General features: G+C 39.8%; 1 protein-coding gene across 2 annotated transcripts in view; it reads right to left on the reverse strand.

The window, feature by feature from the left end:
* The window catches only part of KCNQ1 (potassium voltage-gated channel subfamily Q member 1), a 367,210-nt gene that overhangs the window by 258,927 nt on the left and 81,659 nt on the right, over positions 1–26,624 (reverse strand). For both annotated transcript variants that reach the window (XM_069857818.1, XM_069857817.1), the window contains exons 3-6: positions 11,790–11,916; positions 9,993–10,071; positions 9,012–9,108; positions 8,270–8,410 (exon numbers count right to left, since the gene is read on the reverse strand). In XM_069857818.1, coding sequence (XP_069713919.1) covers positions 8,270–8,410; positions 9,012–9,108; positions 9,993–10,071; positions 11,790–11,916 — 444 coding nt within the window. The remainder of the gene's footprint in view (positions 1–8,269; positions 8,411–9,011; positions 9,109–9,992; positions 10,072–11,789; positions 11,917–26,624) is intronic.

Below are 26,624 nucleotides of genomic sequence, written 5' to 3' on the forward strand. Positions count from 1 at the left end.
AGTGGTTTATGCTTCAGCTTTCTTATCATTGAGAAGTTTTATGAACTCTGCTACAGTCCCTTCTGAATTGGTCTATATGAAGCACCAGTGACAATAAACTATTTTCTGTGCTGTTTGTTTAGGAGGGCTTTTAAAAAAATAAAAAATAAATCCCACAACATTTTGGTAATTGAATTGATAGAGTTGCAAATCAAAGCGTGCCTTAACATTTTTCTCTGCCCTTGTAACTGCAATCCATCTACAAATGCACTGTATTGCAAAAGTACATTTTCTTTTTTCTTCAAGATATATGCTGTTGAAATGCTACATGCCAAGTTTCTGCCTTAATTGAATTTTTACAGGCAGATTATAACACTCTAAAGAGTACAATACTAATTTTACAGTTGTAAAATAGGATCTTATAATGGAAATACTGATTCAACTTCTACTCTAGCAAAGTAAACATGTCAGCATAATGAAACTACATTGATACAAGAGAACACACATTAAATTTTCATTGAAAATCAGCATGTAAAACTAGTAGTTTTAATTAGGAACAAAATCATATTCATCCATTGACTATTTCAGAGCTTTGATCTGATGTACACCACCACCAGCTTTGGTATTAGACCTAATCTTGTTCCTGTTACATATACATCAGGAATCTGAAGGAAGAAACATGAAGTAAAAATCCACTGGCAAGAAGAAATAGTAATGTTTGCCAGCATTGAATAAGGACGGCATATTATTCAAAGCTCTCAGGCTAAAGTGAGCACAGCAAATTAATCAGGTGAGTAACAATGCTCTGTTGACGAAACCCTTGCTGTGTGCCTTGCAAAAATTTGGATAGTTAAACAGCTACAAAATATTATATAAGAACACATGATTCACAGGTATTAAAAGGGCAGACGACACAGGACTAAGGAAGCAAACACAAGCTAAAAGATTAAAAAAGCCAAGCACTAAAGCAAATAAGGGAAAGCCAGCTTATAGAAAATGTCTTAACTACATTGTTTCTGAATTTGCAGCACTGCAACTTCAAAATCGATTCCTCTAGGCATTTTTTTGCATACCAATTACTACTCAGAATTTTCTGACCCACTCACAGCATCTGTCTTGATTAAATCAAGTTAGAATAACATCCAGCAATGTAACAGAAATATCTACCAGCTCCCTGACTTTTTTGCAATTGAAGTATAATAAATTGCAAAATGGTTTGAACACTCTCCTATATGCCAAAGTGTAATGAACACATTAGAAGCCTTTCTACTGTGTGACACCTTATTCGGTCAATTGCATTCATGTAAGCTGAATATAAAGTAGAATCTTTTCAAGCTGCTGAAACCCACACAGAACAAACGCAGACTAGACATTCATACTTTTATTTTACTGTGAAGAATGGAATCTGTATAAAGCTAAAAAAACCCTTCCAATATTTTGAATTCTTTTCCAAATGACAGTATTTTTATTCCTTGTGCATATGTCAGCAATAAGAACTGATTCACCCAACAAAAACTTCACTTTCTGCTGCAAATCATCTCTATGTATATTATAGCACTCTGAGAGGACTCAAGCCACATCTTTCAGATGAGCAAGTTAAGAAATCGTGCCCTACAGGACACAAATGTTTTGAAACATTAAAATTAAAAACCAAAGAAAGGACTTTCTGGTCACTAATATAACAAACATTTAAAGGCAATGTTGGATTCTTCTCAAAACTTTGAAGCTGTTTTCATACAGTTATCATCATTGCAGGCTCACACCACCATTCTTGATGTACTTGAAGCACATAACTGGGACACAACTATATCTGAAGGACACCGAAAGACTTCTAATAATTTATGATATGAAATGAATTGGAAGGATCCATCCATTTGCAAACAGAATATATTAACTTCAGTGTCATGTCTCTCAAATAACATCCTTAGATCTGCCTAGTTGTTCTAGTTTGAAATGGAATAGAGGCAGTTTTCTAATTTTTCAGCTAAGGCTTGTCTGTGTAACTTCATTTTCTGGCTGTTTTCCAGACAGTGTTTCTCTGTAAAAGTGATAACACAGGGAATTAATATGCAGAAAGGTCATTATTTATACTGATTCCTATAGAAATCATGGCCATCCTTAATCTGGTGGAATTCCGTAAGTGAGAGGCAAAAAGGGGTCACACCTACATGAAGTAGCAGACATGACAGGTGACCCAAAACTGACCAGAGTATTTCATTCCATATATGTCATTCTCTGCATAAAATGGAGGGATCGTGAGAGTCAAGCTCTCCTCTTTGATGGCAGGGGACCAATACAGACCTATTCTGCCTTTTCGCCCTGATCTCAGATCTGTGTGTTCCTGAATCCAGTTCCTGAGTCCAGCTCCCTCATGCTGCCCAGTCCTGCCTGGAACTTTTTCCCAGTGTCTACTCTGCAGTCATGAAAAGGGAGTGGCAGTTTTGTATATTTACGTGTATTTTGTTATTTTCTTAGTAGTAGTATTTTCCTTCTTATTATCATTGTTTTGTTAAAGCCATTTTAGTTTCCAAATCACAAGTCTTTCTCTCCTATTTCCCTTTCCCTGGCAGGGAGCGGTGCTGGTTGTGGTACAAAACTGCTCACATTTACCTGCCAATCAAGCTGGGCTGGGGGTAAACCATACTACTAGCCATCATCCTTGGATCTTAGTTTAATACCTCCTCAAGGTGTCATTTTCATCCATCAATCAGTTTCAACAAAATTACTGGCCATTCTAAAACTCCTAGTCAAATAGTCGTCCAAACAAAAAAATCTCCATTTGTAAGATCTCAGAGATAAAAACTAGAAGAATCTTAAAGAAAGAACAACTGATTAAAATCAAGTTGGAGCATCATGCTCATCTAAACTTACAAAGTCTGTCCTATGCAACAAAAAAAGGGACTACAGCAGCTTTAACCAAGTCAGTAAGAATACAAGGGTTGAAAGGATTTTCTGGTTGCTGCTCCTACATTCTGGTCAGTTTAAGTCAGCCACATAATGTCATCTCATTCACTGTCTCTTGAAAATGTAACTCCATCTGAAAATGAATCAGCCTTCCCCTCACTGTTCCTGTCAGGACATTATTCCAGAAATTATGAACCCAGAGCCAAACATTACTGTAAGCTCCTGGTCTTCATTTCTGACAGATGATTTTCTGGCCTTGTTATTCTGTTCTACCACTTCATGGTCTCAGTTTACCCCCCTCCACTCTTCCGTTGCTTCACTCCTGTAGTACATACATCTGCAGCACAGTACGTTTCCAAGGCTATTGAATCCCTTTTCTTTGTATGTTTAGCCTTACAAATAAAAGCTGTTTTCACTCACTCTTGTAAAATAGTCTATTAATTCCTTGGATCATCCTGGTAGTGGTTCTCAAGGATGACAAGATACAGGACATAAACTTGCATAAAAATAGGGAGACGTTTTCATTATTAGTGAAGGTAAAGGCAAAGCGTTGGGTTCACCTGAGCTTTTTTTTTGCCCCTTCACCCTAAAAAGATATAAGGTAATTAAATTAGGAAAACACAGTCCAGTGAAAAGGCCTCCCAGGAAGGTGGCTATTCGATTTTTTTTTTTTCCATTTGATTGTTACTATGATCATTTTTAATTGAAGTAAACAATTTTAGATCTGAACTCAATGGTAATAATATACATGGACACATGCAATAGAGCTGATAAGAGATCCAGCAGCTTTGTATGCTAGCCTGATAATTAATCCATCATCAGTTGTTCAGATTTTATAGTACAGTGATCTCCACATTCATTGGGAGACTGCAGGTTGCCAGCTCATCACTTCTTACTGATCAGATGAACGGGAAACAGAGAGAGGTCTGCTGGCCACCATCAGCCACACTGCTAGCAAAGTTAACAGCCAGCTCTGCTTACTGGACTTGATCTCACTAGTGTTGAACTTGAGTGCATATAGATCTTAACCTATAGCACAGGAGTTTGCCTGATCAAGATCTTCCTTAACAGACCACTTCTGTACAAAAAATGTTACAAAAAGCAGCCAGTTTAAGTAGCACCCCCTATACAAGGCTAAAAGGGAATGCTTAAGCATATATAAGGTAACCAAGTATCTTAGGAAGGAAGTTTTAAAACGTGTTCCTATGAGAATAATTCTAGCCATATGACAAAGGAAAATTAGAGCAAAGTTAGTTTCAGCCTCCTATGGACTCATTTCAACAGGAGTACAATTTCTGCTAATTACTGCCATTTAAATGAAAGCTAATTACCTTAATTATAATTATTTTGTCTAGATCCTGACACAGAAAGTTATTTATACTTTAAAACACTTTACTTTCATTTCATCAAATGGAAAACAACTGTTGAAAATTTCTGGATTATTTTATGTACAATTTTTGTCCTGGCTTCCTTATATCTTTTGATAGAGGTTTAAAGAGTTAGGAATTAGGAAAACAAGTCCCACGAGGGATCTGCAGGTGTAAGAATATCTATATCTGTACTTTGTAAAAGAAGCTCAGAAGGTTTCTCCACATCTACCCCACAGATCTTCATTAAAGAACGTAACGTAGTTGGGACTGCTCATGGAGTTAAAGGTCAGAGAAGAGAAGACAGTTGCAAGATGCAGTGGCTGTGTTTAAAAATACTAACACTCACGTCTTCCAAACTCCACTCCAAAAATTCTTAAAATAACCAACTCCCTCCCCCAAAATCCCAAATGCTTCATCCCAAAAATTAGAGTGGGGGAGGGGGAGCAGAGACAAAAAAGAGGGTTATAATAGGCCTATGGTTGGTATTCTTGACTTGTGAACCACAAAGACTAAAAATGAAGTATCGCCTTTTGTCTAATATTGAAGTCAGTGTACATCCCTCAGCAGTTTTTTTAATTTAGAAGGATGGAAAAAAGGGTTCTGAATAATACAAGATCCCCTTTATATAGCAATTTTTCAATATTTATATTCAACTATTTATAAATTTCATCAGATCTATTCTAATTTAGCAAAATTTCTATGCAGGTGTAGTTTCAAGTGCTATTACCCGCAACTTTTCAGCAAAGTTTTCCCACAATTTTGATTTTCAATTTACATTAAGCTCCTACTGATAGACTTTGGTAAATAGGAACATGGCTTTATGTACACTTTAAGCAAACCTATCAATGTTTCGTTGAATTTCGATTTTGGTGAGAAAGCACATATTGATGAGTTAAAGGAACAAGAAACTCCTTATTAAAGCTGATACTTGCAGACAATTGTTCAATCCAATTCACAGGAATGGGTGCAGTGTAACATCCATGCATGGCTATAGTCAATACTTGCTTGTGGCAAATACTATTGATGATCAAAGAGACTGTCAGCACAATCCACATGTTTTTTCTGAAGGATGTTTGTTCAGATGTGAAGGCTGGAAATTGCATATCATTCAGTGCATCTCAAAAGGAGAGGTCCTCTCAGTGTGCCCGAGGCATGACTGAATTTAATGCTTATGGTGAGGAGAACAAAAAAAAAACCCACCAAACAAAAAAACACAGACAAAAACCCGCCAGAAACAGTAACCCCAAAACATTCCCTGAACGTGGTCATCTTTAACAGATTTAGTGAGACTATTTAGCATCTTTTTTTTTTTTTTTAAATTTTTGGTTTTATTTTCTAGAATACCTACGGGGTCTTTCAGATCATCAGTCTGGACATGAAGGATAACACAAACAGACTAATTTTAAATACTTGCACTGGGAGCTAAAAGATGTATCACATTACTTGTATTTTACTTGCAAATATTAAACTTGTCTTTAGAAAGACATACAGATATACAGTCTCGGGCAGAATTATTTATACAACATGCAATGCTTTCAAAGCCAGCAGTAATACAGACAAATCTTTACTCTATATCACAAGGTAACTTTAAGGTTTCTTCAAGAAGCCCATAAACTGAAATTGCCAATAGCTACAGCCCAGAGATCTCAATGAAATTCAAATAAAACCCAGGATACCAATCTACATATGGAAATGGAAAAACAATATAGGTTTATAAATAACAACGACAATGAAGAACATTTAATTAAAAGTTATGCCCCCTGGGGTATGTCTCTATAGTCGGCAAAGCACAGTAATATAAAAGTATCCAATTCCAGACGCAGTTTAGTTGTGGTAACACAGATCTCTTATATGGTTTGCTTTATGCTCTGTAATGTATACTATTGCCACTACCCAAAGAACTTGTTTAGCAGTGTAGACATGCTGAGATATTACAGCATCAAAACATCAGAAATGGATGGACCTAAATCCATTTCAGTTTGCATTTGTTAAATGTTTTTAGCAGTTATCAGAAGTATAGAATCCACATTCAAAGCAGAACAAGGACACTAAATTATATTTTTGATATTAAAGAAATTACATCATAGTTTTGTTAATGGCAGTCTTATACTTCAAGTGGCATGCTACAACATAATAGAAGTTATCACAGAGAAATAATATTATAATAATTAAACTTATTGATTAAATAATTTTATTGTAATAAGAAAGACAAAATAACTGGCATGTCTATTAACTTAGCAATAATTCCCTGAAACGACAATATTTCAACACCTTGACAGATTGTTTTGCTTCTATGGAAGGTTTTACTGTATTTTGAGTAAGCCAATCTCGTCTGTCATGTATTCAAATTTTAATATCAACACCAATGACAGCATGTGTTTTTACATGCAGCTACATCTGCCACTGTTAATTACCAAGTCATCTGATTGCTGTTCTGGAAAATAAAAACTCTGTGATGATGAAAGCATTGAAAAAGCTACCAGTCAGAAAGCTTCCTTGTGCTACATAACAAGTTTTTTGATGCTAAGAGAGACTGTATTTAACCAAGACAGACAGCAGGAGAAAAGAATTCTGCAGCAGACCTTAGTAGCAAACTAAACAAAACCTCTTGTATTCGAAAAAGCTACATATGCGTTTCAGCACCAGGAGACCTGCAGAAGACTTACTTATCAATAGATCTTCCCTCCCTGAAACAGCAAGTAGTACTGTTGGTAGAGAGATAACTATGAAATTACACACACAAAGGTTTATTAAAAAATATTTCTTAAAACAAATTTGTTTTATTAGGAAAACAGAGGTGTTAGTTCTATTGTTCTTGTACGTATGACTTACTAGTAGTCTCATTTTTAATTAAAAAAGAAACAACGCCTTTTGATTTAAAATAGCAAAGGGAAGACTAGAAGATCAGCATATTTTGAAAAGCAGGCATGGAATCATTAGTGAAGCCTACGAATTTTATAGATCTGTAATACTTACTGATGACACATAGTTTTATAAAGCAACATACAATTAAAGCAGATTAAACCAAGTCATTGCTTGAATACTAACAATAAGAAAAAACAGATTCCAAAAAAAAATACCTTTCTTTGAACTGTAATAGGAAAAGGAAAGGGAAATAATTACAGACAGGAAATCCCAGAACAAAGCCACCAACCTAATATTTGCATATCACGCCAGAAAAGAAAGATAGAATTGTTACTAGCAGAAGTCACAAAATTAAAACGTTTACTAAAATATAATCCCAGAATATATCTGCTAAACTAGTAAGCATATATCATAAACGAAAACAGAGACAACTGTCACTAGCAACAGCAAGAAAGCAGAACTCTATTTGCAAAACTAAAGATACATTTCCCTAACAAATCTCTGAGCAAGATGGTATGTCAACATAACACGGACAAATGCCACATAAGGATATTAAGTGAGTTCCAAAGCAATAGAATTTTAAACCAGTCCTGTGTCTGGATTTGTTAAGTACCTCAGATGCTACTTGTTCTGGAATTAGTCCATTCTGAATAAAAAGGGAATTACTGTCCCAGGTCAAATTGCAAACCATAGACACCTGGGTTTGGGTTGGTTTTTTTGGCTGTGGTGGTTTACTTTGTTTGTTTGTTTGTTTGTAAAAAAAGGATGCGCCCCCCCCAAACTCCCAAAACACTAGCCCTGATTTAGCAAGACTCTAACCACCTTCAATAGTTGAACCCTACCATGAGAAAGGTAAAAAGAAGTAATCATTAAAACAGAAGGGAAATTGGGATAAAGAAGTAAGAATAGATGTTTCTACATCTTGTGTAAATAATTTAATCACTTTGGATCACATAAAACTATAAACCCCAGTTAAAACTACCAATCATCTACAGTATTTTCTTAGTTTCATAGAATTACAACACTAGAAAATGTATTGAAGCAAAAGTAGGCCATTTCCAAGTGCCACTCCAACTCTATGCTTACTTGAACTTTGTTCCACATTTTAAGGCGTTAAATACTTCTGGTACAGATGAAATTGCTGTACTTACTACTCCCCACCACAGGGCATCTGCATAGCTGCCAAACTCTGTTTCTCCAGAATCATTTACAGCATCTTTTTCAGCCAGGTACACGAAGTAAGAGGAAAAAATCAGGCCCAGGAATCCAATGTAGAGTGTAGTTATCAGTTCCTGCAAAGAGAATAAAAATAATGGCAATATGATATTATTGAGACACTTGTATCCCAATTATTTTCTAAAAAACATCAGTGACAGGTAATTGAAGAATGTAATTTCAGCAATTAATAAACATTGCCACTGACTGTTGTCTGCACAAATTAACAAAAATCCACTGAGCTCAATGGTGAAAGAATTTGCACCACACTTGATTACTTGGTCCAGCATGTACATTTCAAACATAGTGCCAAAATAACTGCCTCACTTGCAAGTGTGACTAATTAACCTTTTGGCCACCAAAAAGTAATAGAGTAATTTTTGCAAACTTTGGAATTTAGATATATATTTTTAGATATTTTCAGAATTCTTTTTAGAAGTCTTGTTTTCTGTGGTTATGTCCAACTACAAGGCAAAAGTTTGTCAAAGCAGAATAGAATATTTTTAACCTTTTAGGTTAAAAAAATTGAGGAAAGCAAAACAAATTGGTTAAAATAAATGACTGCCTGCCTCCACACTAAATATATTTGACATCATCAGCATGTCTGTATACATGCTGCTCTGAATATAAGGACTCTTGCATCAATAATTATGCCATTCCTCAGAGTACTCAACTTACTTGTCTATGTATGAACACAACCGAACCCAGCAGCCGCCATGTACCACCCTGACGGTCAACATGCAGCATTCGTAAAATCTGCAGAAAACGGATGCCCCTGGAAAACAATTTTTAAATGAATGAAGAGACTAAAGATAGAAGGAAAGAAACAGAGATGGAGAGGGGAATTCTGTCTCTTCCAAAGGACAGTTGGAAGAGAGAGACATAGTATCTTATGTTAGATTTAGCAGCCTTTCTCTTCACCCACTTGTCTCTTCACTTTATTCACCCATCTTTCATCTTATCTTTTGCAAAGACAGCATGGGGAGATTGCACAAGAGAAGGACCGACGTGTGCATACATGGCTAGTAAGGATAATTTGAGGATTCAGGAATTTTAGACACAAATTGTGAATACTCTAGAAATCATTCCCCAACTCATATTTGAACTGCTCACCAGGATGGGAAACAACATACAGAAACAGCTAGCTGAAGATCTGAATTCCTCATATCTGAGGAATTTTATGGGCAATTTGAACTAGATGGTCCATTAATATTTTAAAATATTATTTTTATGAGAGTTACTGCAATCCTAGAGCATCACTGCAGCTAGTGCATAGAGCACAGCACACTGTTGTGTACCCTCTCATTCAAGGAAACAAAGTAGTAGGACTCTCCTGAGCAAAAGCTGGATTTAGTCCGTCAGGAATTCACAACTGCTAACCCCATACATTTATGAAGAAGCAGCTTAAAGACATCAGAGACATGAAGCATGAAAGAATTGCTATAAAACTTGGCCAAGAAACTGAGACAGGATTTGGGTAGAACCCACCTAGTTGGGGAAAGGGGGTGAGGGTATGCGTACCTCCATGCCCATCATGTTGTAAATGCATTTACAGCCATACAACATGCAAAATTTTATTTCCCCTACACTTAATGTTACATGACTCTGAGCAGTGACTTGTTTATTCCTTCAAGAATTTATTTTTATTGCACAAATTACCTGATAGCTGAGGTTGCGAAGACTTGACCTTTAGAGCCCACACAAAGAACTATCATGGAAGCAACAACTACAATTAAATCTGGAAAATAAAAGTTAATTGAAAGAATGAGTTAGCAGCATCTTGCAATACTTCCACAAGACTGTTACTAGAACCAATACCAATATCACTTTAACAATTTGAGCAGTCTCCTCAAATTAAGATTTTTGTTTATTTACCAAGAAATTGTTAATGTAACATATGAAGAAAATATAATGGTGTGATATGATAGGAAGGTTTTACTGAGATGGGTCTAAGATGGTCACATTCCAGATGAATGATGAAAGTGATAAGGAGTTACTGCAAAACAGCCCCAGCAGCCTAGAATCCTTATTCACTATAACCTATGAGGAATTTCAGAGCAGTTTCTACCTATTATCTCTTCTGTGTATCTTATTTTCTCTGCTGTTTTAGACAGTATTTTATTAATTAAAGAGGTTTTGGGCTTTATTGCATTTATAATTGCCTTACTATTATTTCATTTGTCCTGGTCTAAAAGGGAGAGAAACATTGGAATTAGTGTATGAAACTTACTTAGTTTAAGTCAGACGTTACCCTAGTATTGTAATCTAAATCTATGTGCCTCAGGCCTAGATAATTTTGGAAAGGAACTCTGTATTTTGGAGAATGAAATAGTTCTTGATACCTATCCGGGAAAGTGAAACTTTGTTTTGTTTTCCAAGCTGAAATAATTGGATGGTCTCAAAACACCTAGTTTTCTAGGTCTCAAGAGAAATGGATTGTGGACACAGTGCAAAGATGCAATCAAAGCCATGTTATAGTTGCAATCACACCTGAGAAACAATTGTTATTTACATATATGCACAGAGAAGCAAAACTAAACTATTTATGATTATCAAAACACCCAGGTACAAGATTTTGTAATTTATGTTCAGCAAAATCGTACATCGTTCATGAAAAACTGTATCTCCTACTCAACAACCAATAATGTTTCTGAATAGTGGAAAAAAACTATGTCAGAGAGCAAGAGTTACTATCGCTCTATAACAATAACCTTTTTCAAAATCTGGTTTGTTTAACCCATTTACATTTTAACTGCCTCAGGGCAAGGGTCTTTACATATTTCAGTACTGGCTAAGAAAATACAGATTGATTTTTGGATTATTATGTTTATGTCAGTGAAATTGTTACATGAGTTACAAAACCTAAAAAAAATAAATAAATAAGGGTTTGTGACATGCATTAAATATATCTAATTTCTAAGAACACTGAAGTCACATTAGGAAGCCAACTGCAGTCTATAACAAGGAAAGTCAGGTGCCCAGTTCCAAATGAATCACTTAACACTAAGTAACTACAGTGGATCTATCATGCTCCACCATGCGGTATGGAGCTCAATTAGAGTGGAAAATAAACTCACAATAAATTATTAAAATGTCTGCTGGGAAAAAAAAGGCCATTCAGGATTTCTAAAAAAGTACAGCTGTAGCTATTGTACAGGGTCTGCAATCCTGAGGTCACAGGAGACAGGACTATGGCCAAGACCTATTTCTGGCAAAGCTTCAGATCACTTGTGAAAAGAAAACTCTGCTCTTCTGGAAAAACAAATCAAGCTACATTTGTTCTCAAATGACAGCGTCACTGATTGCTGAAAGGAAATTCAGATCTACGTTAATGCTAATTACAAGAGCTCTTGCTCTATCATGGCTTCAACTACTGCAGAAATTCCACTTCTCAAAACTTTCAAGGACAACTTTTACTTGTTGTTTATGTCAACTTTGCAAGCTGTGTGTACTCACCAATGATTGAAATAGGCTTCCTAGCAAAACGAAGTCTTCCCCAAATTCCAACATATTTACTGCGGCATCCTGCTGACCATAACCGAACCACGTATTCTGTTCCAAAGAATACCACTAATACAATTTCCTAAAAGAAACAGACAGGGAACCAGGTTAATTCTCTCCTGCATGTCTTTCATCTTTTTCTCAGAATGCATTAGGAAATCCTAAGATAAAATGTAAAGTTTGGAAGGTGAAAAAAATGTCAACTATATCAAAATGATCTAAAGTAACAGAAAAATCAGTAAGGGTAAAGAAAGAAAAGATTAAGTGCAAGTTTAAATACTTCAATTGCATGCAATTTGGCTTGTCTACATATTTTAAAACTGAAAAGTATTCTGTGCAACTCAGTCTAATTCAAACAAAAGGCTTCCTGACTGAGCCAAAGAAAACAAGCACAGTCTGTATTGGGAAGATGAGTATTCTGGTAGCATATTGCATTTCGGGAAGAGGTGTGTTTTACATTCAATTTACTGTGTCAGCTTAACCTCCTCCCACTTATTTTTACTTTTCCAGTCTTCCTTTAATCTCACATAGATCGAAGAAAGATTTGTAGTACCCATTACCCATATGTCCACCTCCAGGTGCACAGAAAACATAGTGAGACCACAAGTGCATCTTTCCCATCCTCTTTTCAACAATTAGAGACTTCAGCAGAAACAGAAGTCTACTCCTGAAGCACTGCTGGTATCAAGCTAAGTGCTAACCACACACCCATGCTAAGGGTATGACTTTGGAAACACCTATGAAGTGATATATGTCAGGCATCTGACATTCCTGTTATTTAGACAGATACAATTATGTCATAATTGGAACTTACTCCATGTGCACAAAACCCCATGCTTTTCTACACACTGGTTGGACACTGCATATTTAGTGTAGTTTCCTCGAGTATTGGGGAGTTGCAATACTTATTGGCCCACTCAATTAATAACTGGTTACGTTTTCTATCAGAGCCAACAGCAAAATCTACTAACTGGAACAGTAACAGTGGCTTCCAACTGAAAACACACAACAGATGGCATATGGGGAGAATAAAGCAGAGAACCCAATCATAAGGTATCACAGTTACATGGAATAATGCAGATTAAGGGAAAGAGCAGCTTATTTCATAGACTGATTTAATATAAAGAGCAACTGCAGAGAGGATGATATGCTGCTAGACATTTTATCCAGCCTCCTCATATTTCTACAGGGCTCACTGCTGATCTTCATAAGAGACCAGCAAACAGGACTCAAGATGATACCTATGATTATTTTCTAAATTAACTGAAATAACCACAGTACAACCCTAGTCCAGTCAAGATGAATGGGAGTCACATCATCAGCTTAAAAAATACACAGGATATTCCCCCAAACACTCAACAAAATAATAGGCATGTATGCAGGGGAATAAAAGGGAGGGATATGCATTAGTTCACTTCATTATAATCTTTTTTGTGGCTTTAAATTGCTAGTCTCCTGATGGCATAGCAATCTGCTCATTGCAGGGCACTACAGTGTTGAAGTTCAACTCTGTGACAGTTCTAGGAAAGCTAGGAGAACATTAGCCAGGACTCTTTCTCTTAGTTTTGACAATATCATATAACCTATGACAGATGCAGTAGAACAGCTATCACAAATGTTTATAGTCAACTGAATTCCAGTTAGATTTTCAAGATATAGTCTAACTGTCCAGATCGTTGGTCGTAATAAACATGAAGTTTGGGCCCTTTGACCTTGCCAAGAATCTCTTCTACAGCTTCATTCTGAAAAGATCCACCAAAATCCTTCACTATTTTTTTAATTGGATTGTAATTAAAATTTTTCAATAAGGTCATAATCATATATAATATATCTAAAGAAACAGCACCTGCAGCAGATACTTTAAGGAAAGCCTGTGTCTTACGATAGAAGCTTCAAACGTAAGGAAACTCTCCCTTCATCCAGTTTCACCTGGTGTTATTTATGAATGGTAAAATGAAGAGCCTTGCTTCACATGAGGTGCTGTTGAACTGTGTCAGCAAAATAAAGCACCAGAGGTGGTCTTTTCTGACCAGGTAACTTTTTCATTTAATAGATGTGGTCAATAAATTCTAATATGCAAGCACTCTTCTGCATGCAGAAGGCTAGAACACCTCCTTCCATCATTGCTACGAAGGAAACTCCCTTAACAAAAGACAATAGCACCCATGCAGTGAGCAAAAGCTGTCCTTTATTCAAAGTAACTAATTTGAAGAAAGGATGTATGGCCTTACATCATATCTGACAGCACAGATAATACTGTTCAGATATCCCCAAATGCAATTACCATAAGCAAAAGAACAAAAAAAAATTATCTTAGTAGGCAAAGGAAAACCCAGAGAAAAGTTAATGTTTTAGCACAATGTAGCCACAAACAGCACTCTCACTAGGAACTATGGCCCTGTCAGGATCACAGTTTCAGTTTTATAGCAAGAAGATAGAAATTGAAAGCCTGGATTGTGCTTATAAGAAGCAAGTATTCTCTGCATAGCAAATTTGCATTGGAGTTGTGCACGTAAGTTTTTTAAAGGCCCTCCATGGTTCATTGGATAACAGGCACACCAGCAAGTATGCAAATGGGGGCTGTCCCAAAGACAATGCGACAGACATGCAGTCAATGGTTACTGTCATCCAGCTCTTTGCGTGACATGCAGACAAGCCTAGAGAACACTGATTGTCCTATAGACTTCGGTGACTGGAGGGAACGACCAGTCGGCTTACACCAAGACACATTTTTCATTCCTGACATTTTCATAAAGGCTTATTGACCTAAATGAGACCTAAGTTATTCAGGGAACATCGGGGGTGAAAGTGCACAAGCTGTTCTTCATGGCCATACACAAAACCTCCAGGTATCCATTAGCAACTGACAAATTCCCCCTCCCCTGCCCGTGGCTGTGTGACAGACAAAAGTGTTTTTCATATCTTACATTGCATAAGTCTAATAAGTAGTCTCTTGGGGGATGGGGAGGCTGATGATTTTCTGTCAGTACACACATATTAGTGGCCAGAAAATTGCAGACAACAAGGAAAAATGCATTCAGAAAATTACACCTTTCTGAGCTACAAAAGCACTGCCTCTGTTTTCCTGATTAACAGCTTAACATTAAACTTTACATTAACTGGAAAGATGTCAACCTGATCCTTAGTTCATTTATGCTGGTGGTAATTAGGGCTAATTCCATTTACCAGGAGACACCTTGGCAGAGAGCAGTGCCTCACACCTGACAACTTCAGCAAATCTGAATTGCACTATTGATTAATATGGTCCACTGTTTCTTCAATACTTTCTCCTAACTGCCTGCTTAACACCTGCCTACTAAATGCATTGTATAAAAGTTTGTGCTTCTCACAATGAATCAGCTAGACTGAAACAAGGCTTCAAGACGACTTAGAACAAAGCAAAAGCTGATACAGGAAAATGGAAGGATAAAGTGCTGAGCAGACAGAGATGAGGTACAGAATGAGTGAAGTAAGAAACAAAGCAACACCCATCACAAAGGAAAAATTAAAACAGAGAAAATAACTGCCTGCAAAACACTTGCAGGGGTAGGGATTAAAGCTCAGTTGAGTTTTCTTGGTTAAAATTACAGACAAGAACAGCACTCTGCAAGGACCCACTCAAATCTATGCAATCTCCTTTCTAAAGTGGAAACAGAAATACAAAACGAAGATAAAAATCTTTTACTGACATGTCAAGAAGAGCCCTCTGAGATGTGACAGTCATGTACCTGTATAGAATCATAGAATCACTAGGTTGGAAAAATGTTGAGATCATCAAGTCCAACTGTACCTGTCCACTGCTAAATCATGTCCCTAAGCACTTCATCTACCCGTCTTTTAAATACCACCAGGGACAGTGACTCAATCACCTCCCTCAGAAGCCTTTAGGCATACAAGAACTCTCTTAAGCAAGAGGGCAGGCTTCTTTTATTCCTTTTAATTATTGAGTTGGACATGGCACCCTCACTTCTGCCAACCCTCCTGCTCAGCTCAGGCACATATTTATTGCCATCTTCATGCCTTCTCAGCCACATAATCCCAACACGGTCAAGGACCAGATTAACTCTGGATGAAAAATTAGGGAAGAGGAACATGAGATACACATGTAGATAGCTTCTCCTGAAGAACTCCATCAGTGTCAATAGTTCCCCAGCTGTAAGGAACTTCTCATATGTAAATTCACAACACTTTCAGCTACAAAGAAGAGGTAGACAAGTCTAGTGCAACAAGCCTTGTGCATTTCTACTGGGGTACAGTGCTTGGTGAAACCATAGTATGTTTCCAGGTAGCCACGCAGCACATGCCAGAGAGCAAAGTATTTTTCATGAAGATCGGTAAAGTAGGTCAAGTCCTCACTTGTACATTGGTGTAGGAGTGGGCTCAGCATGTGGGATTTATTTCAGAAGTCTCATGACAGATTTTTCAGTGCTCACTACTCACTGTAACAGTTGTGACATATAAACAGAAGTTCCTTTGAGTTGAACTCAAAGTCTTATAAGGAGCAGCTGAGAGAGCTTTGGTTGTTTAGCCTGGAGAAGAAGAGGCTGAGGGGAGACCTTATTGCTCTCTACAACTACCTGAAGGGAGGTTGTGGAGAGGAGGGAGCTGGCCTCTTCTCCCAAGTGACAGGAGACAGGACAAAAGGGAATGGCCTCAAGCTTCGCCAGCGGAGGTTCAGGCTGGACATCAGGAAAAAGTATTTTACGGAAAGGGTCATTGGGCACTGGCAGAGGCTGCCCAGGGAGGTGGTTGAATCACCTTCCCTGGAGGTGTTTAAAGGACAGGCAGATGAGGTGCTGAGGGTCATGGTTTAGTGATTGACAGGAATGGTTGGACTCGATGATCCTGTGGGTCTTTTCCAACCTAGTGATTCTGTGATCAGGTACTACACGAGCAGCTTTGGGAATTGCTTCAAGTAAAACAAAAGAGCCATCAAGACATCAAAATCATCCTCAGCCTGATACAGATATGTTATAACTTAATCATCTGGCTGAAGTACAGCTCTCATTACTTGATGAAGGAACTTAGGCAAGATACATAAAAATGCACTTCCCTGACAAACATACACATGCTATCTGTCACTAAAGTTCATATTTCCATAGTTCCCATGGACTAATCACAGTTTCTTAATAAGCCCACACAGGGAAAAAACAGAGAAAGGCTCAAAGAAAAGCTGTGATGAAAAGCCTACATATTGAGTTTGACTTGCACCAAAGAACTGGGCTTGGATAAGGACACTTTGACTATCAACCCAATGAACTTTGGGATGCCATTAAGAACAAGAATGTCCCACCACAGGACAACATGGAAAAGTTACTTATGAAAAGGACTGCAACTGAATTTAAGGAGTGACTAGACTTCTTCAGCTGTGTGAATCAAGAGTCAGATGTATTAGAACAAGTACACGCAAAGTATATTAGCAAAATTAATATCTGGTTTATTTTACTAATAAATGAATCTTGGAAAGGCCTTCCTTTACTACTCTACTCCCACTGTACTTGAAGAGCTGCAATCCAGTGTTGGGAGGAATCCAACATCCACACTGTGAGATAAAGTGCAGTAGCAACTCCAAAAGGAAAGACAGACTCTCTAAACCTGGAGGAAGCTCATGTTTCAAAGCAATTAGACAGATTATTATCTTGGCCAGGAAAAACACAACTGAATCTTGACACAGAATGGATCATGACACCATAACAACAGCTATTTAACAGATAAAGAGATTGTCTCTGGAGGCTGAGAAAGCATCTGCATAGAAAATATATTGCCTGAGGCTCTGCCTGTAGATCTCAAAGCTGTAATTGGTCATGGAGCATCACAGAAGTTCGTGCAGCCTTTTTGCGTGGGAGAACTAGATGAGGTTATCTGAAATGTGTTATGAACAGGAAGACCTTAACCTTAATGAGTCTAGACTTTTGTCAATGATCTCCATAAACATAAAAGGTAAAATACGTGCTTTAGGAGTAAGGAGGCAAAGCATACCACCATGTTATTCTGATTGCCTACCAAAGACTGGAGAAAACCAAAGACAACACAGCTTTTTCCATATGCCAAAGAAGTGGCTGTCCTCAGAGGAAAAGGAGATAACAAGCACAGGAAAACAAGAGGCACTGATGAGAGGGATGGCTTTAAGCCTTATAGGCACATGCTTCTTGCACCATAGGAATTTCCTCCCACTCCAATGTTTTACTGGGAATATGACTCCCACCCATGTCTGCCCTTTCACAAGATCTATTATATTATCCTCATTGGATGGATCAACCACATTACTCTCATGATTCTTTCAAATCTGCATTCTTTCAGAATATAGCTTCCCATGAATTACTTTAAAAAAGGAAACAAGCTCTCCCCACAGCTTATATAGGGATTGCATGCCAACCAGCATTACCTTAGCTGTAAGACTTGATGTGGCACTACCTGCACTGATACCTGTTTGTAAGGCAATGCAATGGAAGAGCTCTGCTACAAAGCTAGTGCACCAAGAGCAAAGTGGAACAGTAATGTCCTTGCCATCTCAGTCAGCAGCAGTGGAGTGAGGGCTCTGCCAAAAATTTTGTTCAGAGGCTGTGACAAGGAGGTCTCTGAAGGAGCCAGAGTGGGGACAATAGATCTGCTGATGTTAATGCAAAGTGACAGAGGGGGCATTTGCTGTCAGCTAAGGGCTATGGAGCTGGATTGGGCAACAGAGAAATAGACTCAGCATCTTCACAAGCAGGGATGCAGCATGTCCTCTACAGCCACCAAAAGCTCAAAAAAAGCAAAATTGCTCATGTAGAGCAATAGGTTTCATTTACACTCAGACAAGGATAGTACACAAAAAAATCAAACTACTGCAGGCTACACATTAGATCAGAGAGAGCTAGAGTCCACTTCGCAGCACCTGACACATCAGGGCTTGCAAAATGCATCAGACAGCACTTGTGTAGAGCCCAGGCAGAGTATGCAAATTAACAGCAGCAAAGGCAACTGTTTCTTCTAATCTCACTCACTTTGTATAGAGAGGCCCCTCTTTGTTCTGTTGAGAAAGGCAGGATTTTTTCCTGAAAGCTGTACTACGTTTTCCAACATACACAGAACAGCAAAATCAGATGGCCTAGGCAAACAGACAAGCCAGGCACCAAGCTCAATAAAGTAAAAATCCCAACTTGATGATGTACAGATCAAAATTAAAAAGATAAATGGTTTCTCATTTATATAAACATTTACTGAGCAACAAGTGCTTCAAGTACTATTTAGGATTGGAAAATTTCTCCCCCTACTTAATCTCCTCATTTCCAAAGATCTTGTACACTATCTTTTCAAGTGAAATCCAACAATGATAAGATCTTGAAAAATTGTTTAAATCCAGAACATTTGGTGTCCCTTCCTTCCAAAAAGCCTAGAATCATTTGCTAAAATTCTTTAACTAGTATATTTGCACCAAACCACTGAACCTGCAATGGAAAAAAAAAATTGTATCAGTGTCACATTTCTATCTTCAGATGCCCATAATTAATCCTAAGAAGTTACTGAACATCATTAAAGTACCTTTATTAATGTTTTTAATTAAGATGAAATAATATTATGCAAGCCTTCACGTTCTGAAAAAAAAGATGCTTACTAGGAGACAGAGTTAGAACAGCTGATTGTGTCGGAGCTTTTCTGTTTTTCTTTAATCGGTGCCAAGAGCACAGAACAATAGTACTGGGACCTTAATCAATACTGCAGGCCTACAATTTTAGGTTGAAGTTTTCCAAAGGCTCCAAGCAATCAAATCCTATTGAATTTCAATAGAAGTCAGGCACCTAACTCCCTTAGGTGCATTTAAAAAGCCTTTAATTGATTTATTTAGCTCTCTTCTCACTGGAGGTTTCAGCCAAATCTATACACAGGCAGTTGAAATTTTCACTTCAACTACAAAAGGTCTTGGAGGTTGGTGATGTAACTTCACATGAAGGCACTGTCTCAGAGCATGGCTGCATTAGAATTACTTGCCATACTGTCAAACCTGCACAAGTCTCTTCATAACACAGTAGTCTTCAGCTTTTGAACTTAATTGCTGCTGATATCCTCTAGGAATTAGCAGAAATAAATTAAGCTAGGCTTGCATAACTAGTTTACAATATTTGTTTTAGTGTGGAGTTCTCCCCCATCACAAAGTATGCTCAGGAAATAGACTTTAAAACCAAAGTATTTGACAAGAGAAAGGAATTGTCAACATGCTAATGCTGGTGCAAAAATGATTAAAAAAACCCTATTCCTTTCTGTTTATTTCATGAACCTCTTGTTCAGAGCTTTATGAAAGTTTCTAGAAGGAATTCACACAGGATCTTCTCCTTCAAACTGAAAAACGCCCTGGCTTCTACCCAGTGTAACCCAGTGCTTAATTTTATATCTCACTGCATTCAAAAGAACTATTAACCCACTTAAGATTAAGCACACATACACACAGTTCACAGAGACGCATACTCATTCATTAGTACACACAATATGTTAATAAGAGTAGCAAGGAACTGTTACAGACTCTTAAAAAAATTTTAAAAAAAGAAAAAAGACTAAGCCAAGTAATCTATATTTTTATGTTACAGAGAACTTTTCATATTAACACTGTTTACACAGTAGCTACCTTGCCCTGATCAGGTTAGTTTTATCCTGTCACGCTTTTTATTAAATGACTTCCCAATCCATTTTTAAAAAAGCAATTTCAAATCCACCGTGTCCTATACTGAATAGTTCATAAGTCTTCTTTTTGCTCTTCTTTTTGCTTCTTTTTGAGTTTATTGGGGGACCTCAAGAATGAGACTATGTCTGGGGGTTTTTCCAGCTATAAATGATAGGGCAATAAAGACTACTGTGTCTTCCAACAAACCATGTTTCTCTTATACCCTTAGACTATCACTGATAAAACACCATTCTCTTCTGAGAGAAAATAAATATTGCACAATACCTCTTACTTGAAAGCAAAGCCACACAAAAAGGTGACTCTGGCCATTATCAGCCCAGCTTACCTGCAGTAGCTTCACATTTTATACTTAAAAGGGAGCATAACAGCAGATGGCATTTTTAAGATGTAATGGCCACGTTCCGGTCACCTGCTATATAGGTTAGTTACAGCAACACTTGAAATCTGGTGATTTCAGACATACTAACATACAACTTTTTGTTTGAGGCCACACTGTGATGAACCAACAATACAGTTTAAAACAGAAATTTGAAAGACTATTGATGAAAAATATTTTTCCTCTACAGGTTTTGAAAAGCAGAAAATAACTTTCTGCCAATATTAGATTTTCCTCCTTAATTATCTCTTTTCATTCTATTAGAAAAGGGCAGGGGAAAAAAAAGAGGAAAAAAAACCTGGTAATGATAGGAAGCTAGAAAACTCTAGTTTTCAATTATCTTTTACATTAAACGAATGTTTCCTCTTGAAAATAGTGTTTTCCAGCTGTGAGACTGATTCTTTTTGGGTGTCTTAAACCACTTGTTTTCCTGCCTTAAACCACTGTTGAGACTGTAGCAAAGACAGCGTGTTTCAACACCTTACCTCACTCTCACAAGCAGCCCAGCTGTGCTTGCTGCTGAAAGAGGTCACATTGCGATCTTGCTGGTAGGGAAGAGAAAGGGCAGAATAGTCCAGAGACCTCCTGGAAAGAGCAGCCCCCACAAACTCAATTTCAGGACTTTCTTAGAAGAAGCATGGCACAAGCCCACCAAAAACTATAAAGAATACTCTTCAAGTGGGGCCATCAACAGCACGCCCACCATCCTGGGAGGAGAAGAGGAGGACCAGAGCCCAGGTGATGTCCTTGCACTTCGTTTTTTCTCTCCCTTTCCACCCTTTCTTTCTTTGTCCTTAACACAGATTGAGCAAGCCAGTGCCAATCTTATTCCTAAGAATGCCTGTACAAATAAATGCCTTTTTGATCAATCGTTTGGCGTCATTTTGCTTTCATTTAGCCTAGTGACTATGGAACCATAAATTATATGGGGAGACCCAGGGTCCTATAACAGTGACCCATGGACTGTGTCCAGGCTGGGTCACTATACCAGCAGACTCATATTTTAGAATCAAGGAATAGTTTAGGCTCCCGTGATCCAAGAGGAGGTGGTCAGAGCCTTGCTAGCCCGACTAGACACCCACAAGTCTATGGGGCCGGATGGGATTCATCCAAGGGTACTGAAGGAGCTGGCGGATGTGCTGGCCAAACCCCTTTCCATCATCTTCCAACAGTCCCGGAAGACTGGGGAAGTCCCACTGGACTGGAGGCTGGCTGATGTTGTGCCCATCTACAAAAAGGGTTGCAGGGAGGATCCAGAAAAGTACAGGCCTGTCAGTCTGACCTCAGTGCCAGGGAAAGTCATGCAACAGGTGGTCTTGAGTGCTATCATGAAGCACACGCAAGAGAACCGGGTGATCAGGCCCAGTCAACACGGGTTCACAAAAGTCTTGCCAAACTAACCTGATCGCCTTCTATGACAAAGTGACTCGGCTGAGGGAAAGGCTGTGGATGTGGTCTTCCTGGACTTCAGTAAAGCCTTTGACACAGTTTCTCACAGCATTCTGCTTGAGAAGCTGTCAGCCTCTGGACTGGACAGGCGCACACTCTCCTGGGTGGAAAACTGGTTGGCTGGCCGGGCCCAGAGAGTGGTGGGAAATGGAGCGAAATGCAGCTGGAGGCCAGTGACAAGTGGGGTTCCTCAGGGCTCAGTGCTGGGTCCAGCCCTGTTCAATGTCTTTATCAATGACCTGGATGAAGGCATCGATTCCACCCTTAGCAAGTTTGCAGACGACACTAAGCTGGGTGGAAGTGTCAATCTGCTGGAGGGTAGGGAGGCTCTGCAAAGGGATCTGAACAGGCTGGACCGCTGGGCTGAGACCAATGGCATGAGGTTTAACAAGGCCAAATGCCGGGTCCTGCACTTGGGGCACAACAACCCTATGCAGTGCTACAGACTAGGAGAAGTCTGTCTAGAAAGCTGCCTGGAGGAGAGGGACCTGGGGGTGTTGGTTGACAACCGACTGAACATGAGCCAGCAGTGTGCCCAGGTGGCCAAGAAGGCCAATGGCATCTTGGCTTGGATCAGAAACGGCGTGACCAGCAGGTCCAGGGAGGTTATTCTCCCTCTGTACTCGGCACTGGTGAGACCGCTCCTTGAGTACTGTGTTCAGTTCTGGGCCCCTCACCACAAGAAGGATGTTGAGGCTCTGGAGCGACTCCAGAGAAAAGCAACGAAGCTGGTGAAGGGGCTGGAGAGCAGGTCTTATGAGGAACGGCTGAGACAGCTGGGGTTGTTTAGCCTGGAGAAGAGGAGGCTGAGGGGAGACCTCATTGCTCTCTACAACTACCTGAAAGGAGGTTGTGGAGAGGAGGGTGCTGGCCTCTTCTCCCAAGTGACAGGAGACAGGACAAGAGGGAATGGCCTCAAGCTCTGCCAGGGGAGATTTAGGCTGGACATTAGGAAAAAATTCTTCACAGAAAGGGTCATTGGGCACTGGAACAGGCTCCCCAGGGAGGTGGTTGATTCACCTTCCCTGGAGGTGTTTAAGGCACAGGTGGATGAGGTACTAAGGGGCATGGTTTAGAGTTTGATAGGAATGGTTGGACTCGATGGTGGGTCTCTTCCAACCTGGTTATTCTATGATTCTATGATTCCTAGCCCTATCACTACAGGCCTTTGCAAACAGTCCCTCCCCAGCTTTCCTGCAGGCCCTTTTCAGATACTGGAAGGTTGCTATAAGATCTCCTGGGAGCCTTCTCTTCTCCAAGGCGAACAAACCCGATTCTCTCAGCCTGTTCTTGCATGGGAGGTGCTCCAGCTCTCTAATCCTCTTAGTAGCCCTCCTCTGGACCCGTTCCAACAGTTCCATATGCTTCTTATGTTGAGGATTCCAGAACTGGACACAGTACTCCAGATGAGGTCTCACAAGAGAGGAATAGAGAGGCAGAATTACCTACCTCTACTTGCTGGTCATGCTTCTTTTGATGCAGCCCAGGATACGGCTGGCCTTCTGAGCTGTAATGGCACACATTGCCGCATCATGTCAAGCTTCTCATCAACCAGCACCTTCAAGTCCTTCTCTGCAGGGCAGCTCTCAATCACATCATCCCTAGCCTGTAATGAAATGGGAGATTGCCCCAACCCTGGTGTAGGACCTTGCACTTGGACTTGTTGAACCTCATGAGGTTCTCACAGGCCCACTTCTCCAGCCTGTCCTGTTCCCTCTGGTTGACGTCCCATCATTCTGGTGTGACAATTGCACCACTCAGCTTGGTGTCATCTGCAGACTTGCTGAGGGTGCACTCAATCTTGCTGTCAGTATCATTGATGAAGTTATTAAACAGCACTGGTCCCAGTACAGACCCCTGAGGGACACCACTTGTCATGGATCTCCATCTGGACTTCAAGCCATTGACCACTACTCTCTGAATATGACCACCCAACCAGTTTCTTGTCCACCGAACAGTCCACCCATCAAATCCATATCTCTCCAATGTAGGGAGAAGGATGTTGTGAGGGATGGCGTCAAAGGCTTTACAGAAGTCTAGACAGATCACATCTGTCGGTTTACTGGTGTCCACTGCTGCATTTACCCCATCATAGAAAGCCACTAAGTTGGTCATACAGGACTTGCCCCTAGTGAAGCCCTGCTGGCTGCCATTAATCACCTCCGTGTCCTCCATGTGCTTTAGTATAGCTTCCTGGAGGATCTGTTCCATGATCTTCCCAGGCATAGAGGTGAGGCTGACAGGTCGGTAGTTACCAGGGTCATGTTTTCTACCCTTTTTAAAAATGGGCACGTTACCCTTCTTCCAGTCAAAAGGGACTTCTGACTGCCATGACTTTTCAAATATCATGGAGAGTGGCTTGGCAACCACATCTGCCAATTCCCTCAGGACTCTGAGATGCATCTCATCAGGTCCTGTAGACTACATATGTTCAGGTTCCTCAGGTGGACGTGAATCCAATCCTCCTCTATAGCGGGAGGGTTTTACACTTCCCCCTCCCTCGGTCACCATTTTGCTGTTCCATGACCCAGGAGTGATGAGCAGAGCGGTTATCATTGAAGATTGAGGCAAAAAAAGTTGTTAAGTACCTCCACCTTCTCCTTGTCTGATGATACGAGATCACCATTCCCAACTATCAGTGGGGGCACGTTCTCTTTAATCTTCCTCTTCTGACTGATGTATATGTAGAAGCCCTTCTTCTTAGTCTTCACTTCCCTTGCCAAGTTCAGCTCCAGCTGCACCTTGGCCTTCCTGACCTCATCCCTACACATCCAGGCAGCAACCTTATATATGTCCCAGGTTCCCTGTCCCTGCTTGCACTGCCTGTGCAGTTCCTCTTGTTCTTGAGTTTGACCAGCAGGTTTCAACTGAGCCACGCTGGTCTCTTCCCTTTCCTGCCTGATTTGCTACATGAGTGCTCTTGTGCCTTGTGGAAAGCATTCTTAAATATTTGCCAGCTCTGTTCTGCTTTCTTGTCTCCAAGGACCATGGACCAGGGGATCCTACTGAGTGACTCCTTAAAGAGCTAGAAGTCTGCTTTCCTGAAATTTAGGGTCCTGACTATACTCTTCACTCACCCCATATCCCTCAGGACCTTGAACTCCACCACTGTGTGATCACTGCAGCCCAGGCTGCCTCCAATCCTAATGTCACTGATGAGTTCACTTGTATTAGTGACCATCAGGTACAGTACTGCATCCCCTTGGGTGGGGATCTGTATTAGCTAGATTAAGAAATTATCTTCAATGCACTGCAGGAGTCTCCTGGTTTGCCTCCAGCTTGCCATGCTACTTTTCCAGCGTATGTCAGGGTGGCTGAAATCCCCGAGTAGGATGAGAGCTTGTGAGCATGAAGCTTCCTGTAGCTGGAGGAAGAAGGCTTCATCAGTTGGCTCTCCTTGATCAGGTGGCCTGTAGTATACACTAACCACAAAGTTCCTGTTGGTTCCATGGCATTCTATTACAACCCACGAGCTTTCAACCTGTTCATGGGTACACTTTAATGACAGCTCTTCACATTCTATTCCTTTCCTGACATAGATGGTAATGCCTCCACCCCTCTTTCTCAGCCTGTCCCTTCCGAGCAGCCTGGTAGCCGTCAATAGCTACATTCTAGTCATGGGATTTTTCCCATCACGTTTCAGTGATGGTAACTAAATCATAGCTTTCTAGTAGCATGGTGGCTTCCAGCTCTTCCTGCTTGCTGCCCAAGCTTCGTGCGTTTGTATAGAGGCACTTCAGCTGGGCTGTCAGTCGCATTGCCTTCTTAGTGGACCCTTTATTACATGTAAGGTGTTTTGGAGAAGTTTCCTCCCTGACACCTACTACCTCAGGAGCCTCACAGGACTTCAGCTGTGCCATGGCATCACCAGCATGCCCCTGGACAGCAGGTGGAGGGCCCATACCAGCACCCCATTCCACTAACCACTGTCTGTCCTCCCAGCGCTTGTTACAGGCTAACCTGAAATTATCCATGGTTTTATGGGACTCTTTCTGAAACATGATATGTGTTCCCCGAGTAAGACATTTCCAGAAGAGTGAGAGGTCACCAAAAGCAGGACATTACCTCTATTTCTACAAATACTTATGATATGCTCTTTTTCTAGAAGCATCAAGTTTCCAAAATTCATCCCTCAAAAGCAAGATTTCTGGCCTGAGCAACGACCATGCTCTTCAATAACAGTTTAACATGAACTAAATTTCAAACGGACTAATATTGGTTTCAACCATCTGCAGATAAAAAGGGCAAAAAGAAAATTTTCATTTTTACCAGACTGGCAGGAGCAGGACAGCATTGTGAGATAGTG

Source organism: Phaenicophaeus curvirostris, chromosome 5, assembly GCF_032191515.1.
Source record: "Phaenicophaeus curvirostris isolate KB17595 chromosome 5, BPBGC_Pcur_1.0, whole genome shotgun sequence".
Classification (NCBI taxonomy): Eukaryota; Metazoa; Chordata; class Aves; order Cuculiformes; family Cuculidae; genus Phaenicophaeus; species Phaenicophaeus curvirostris.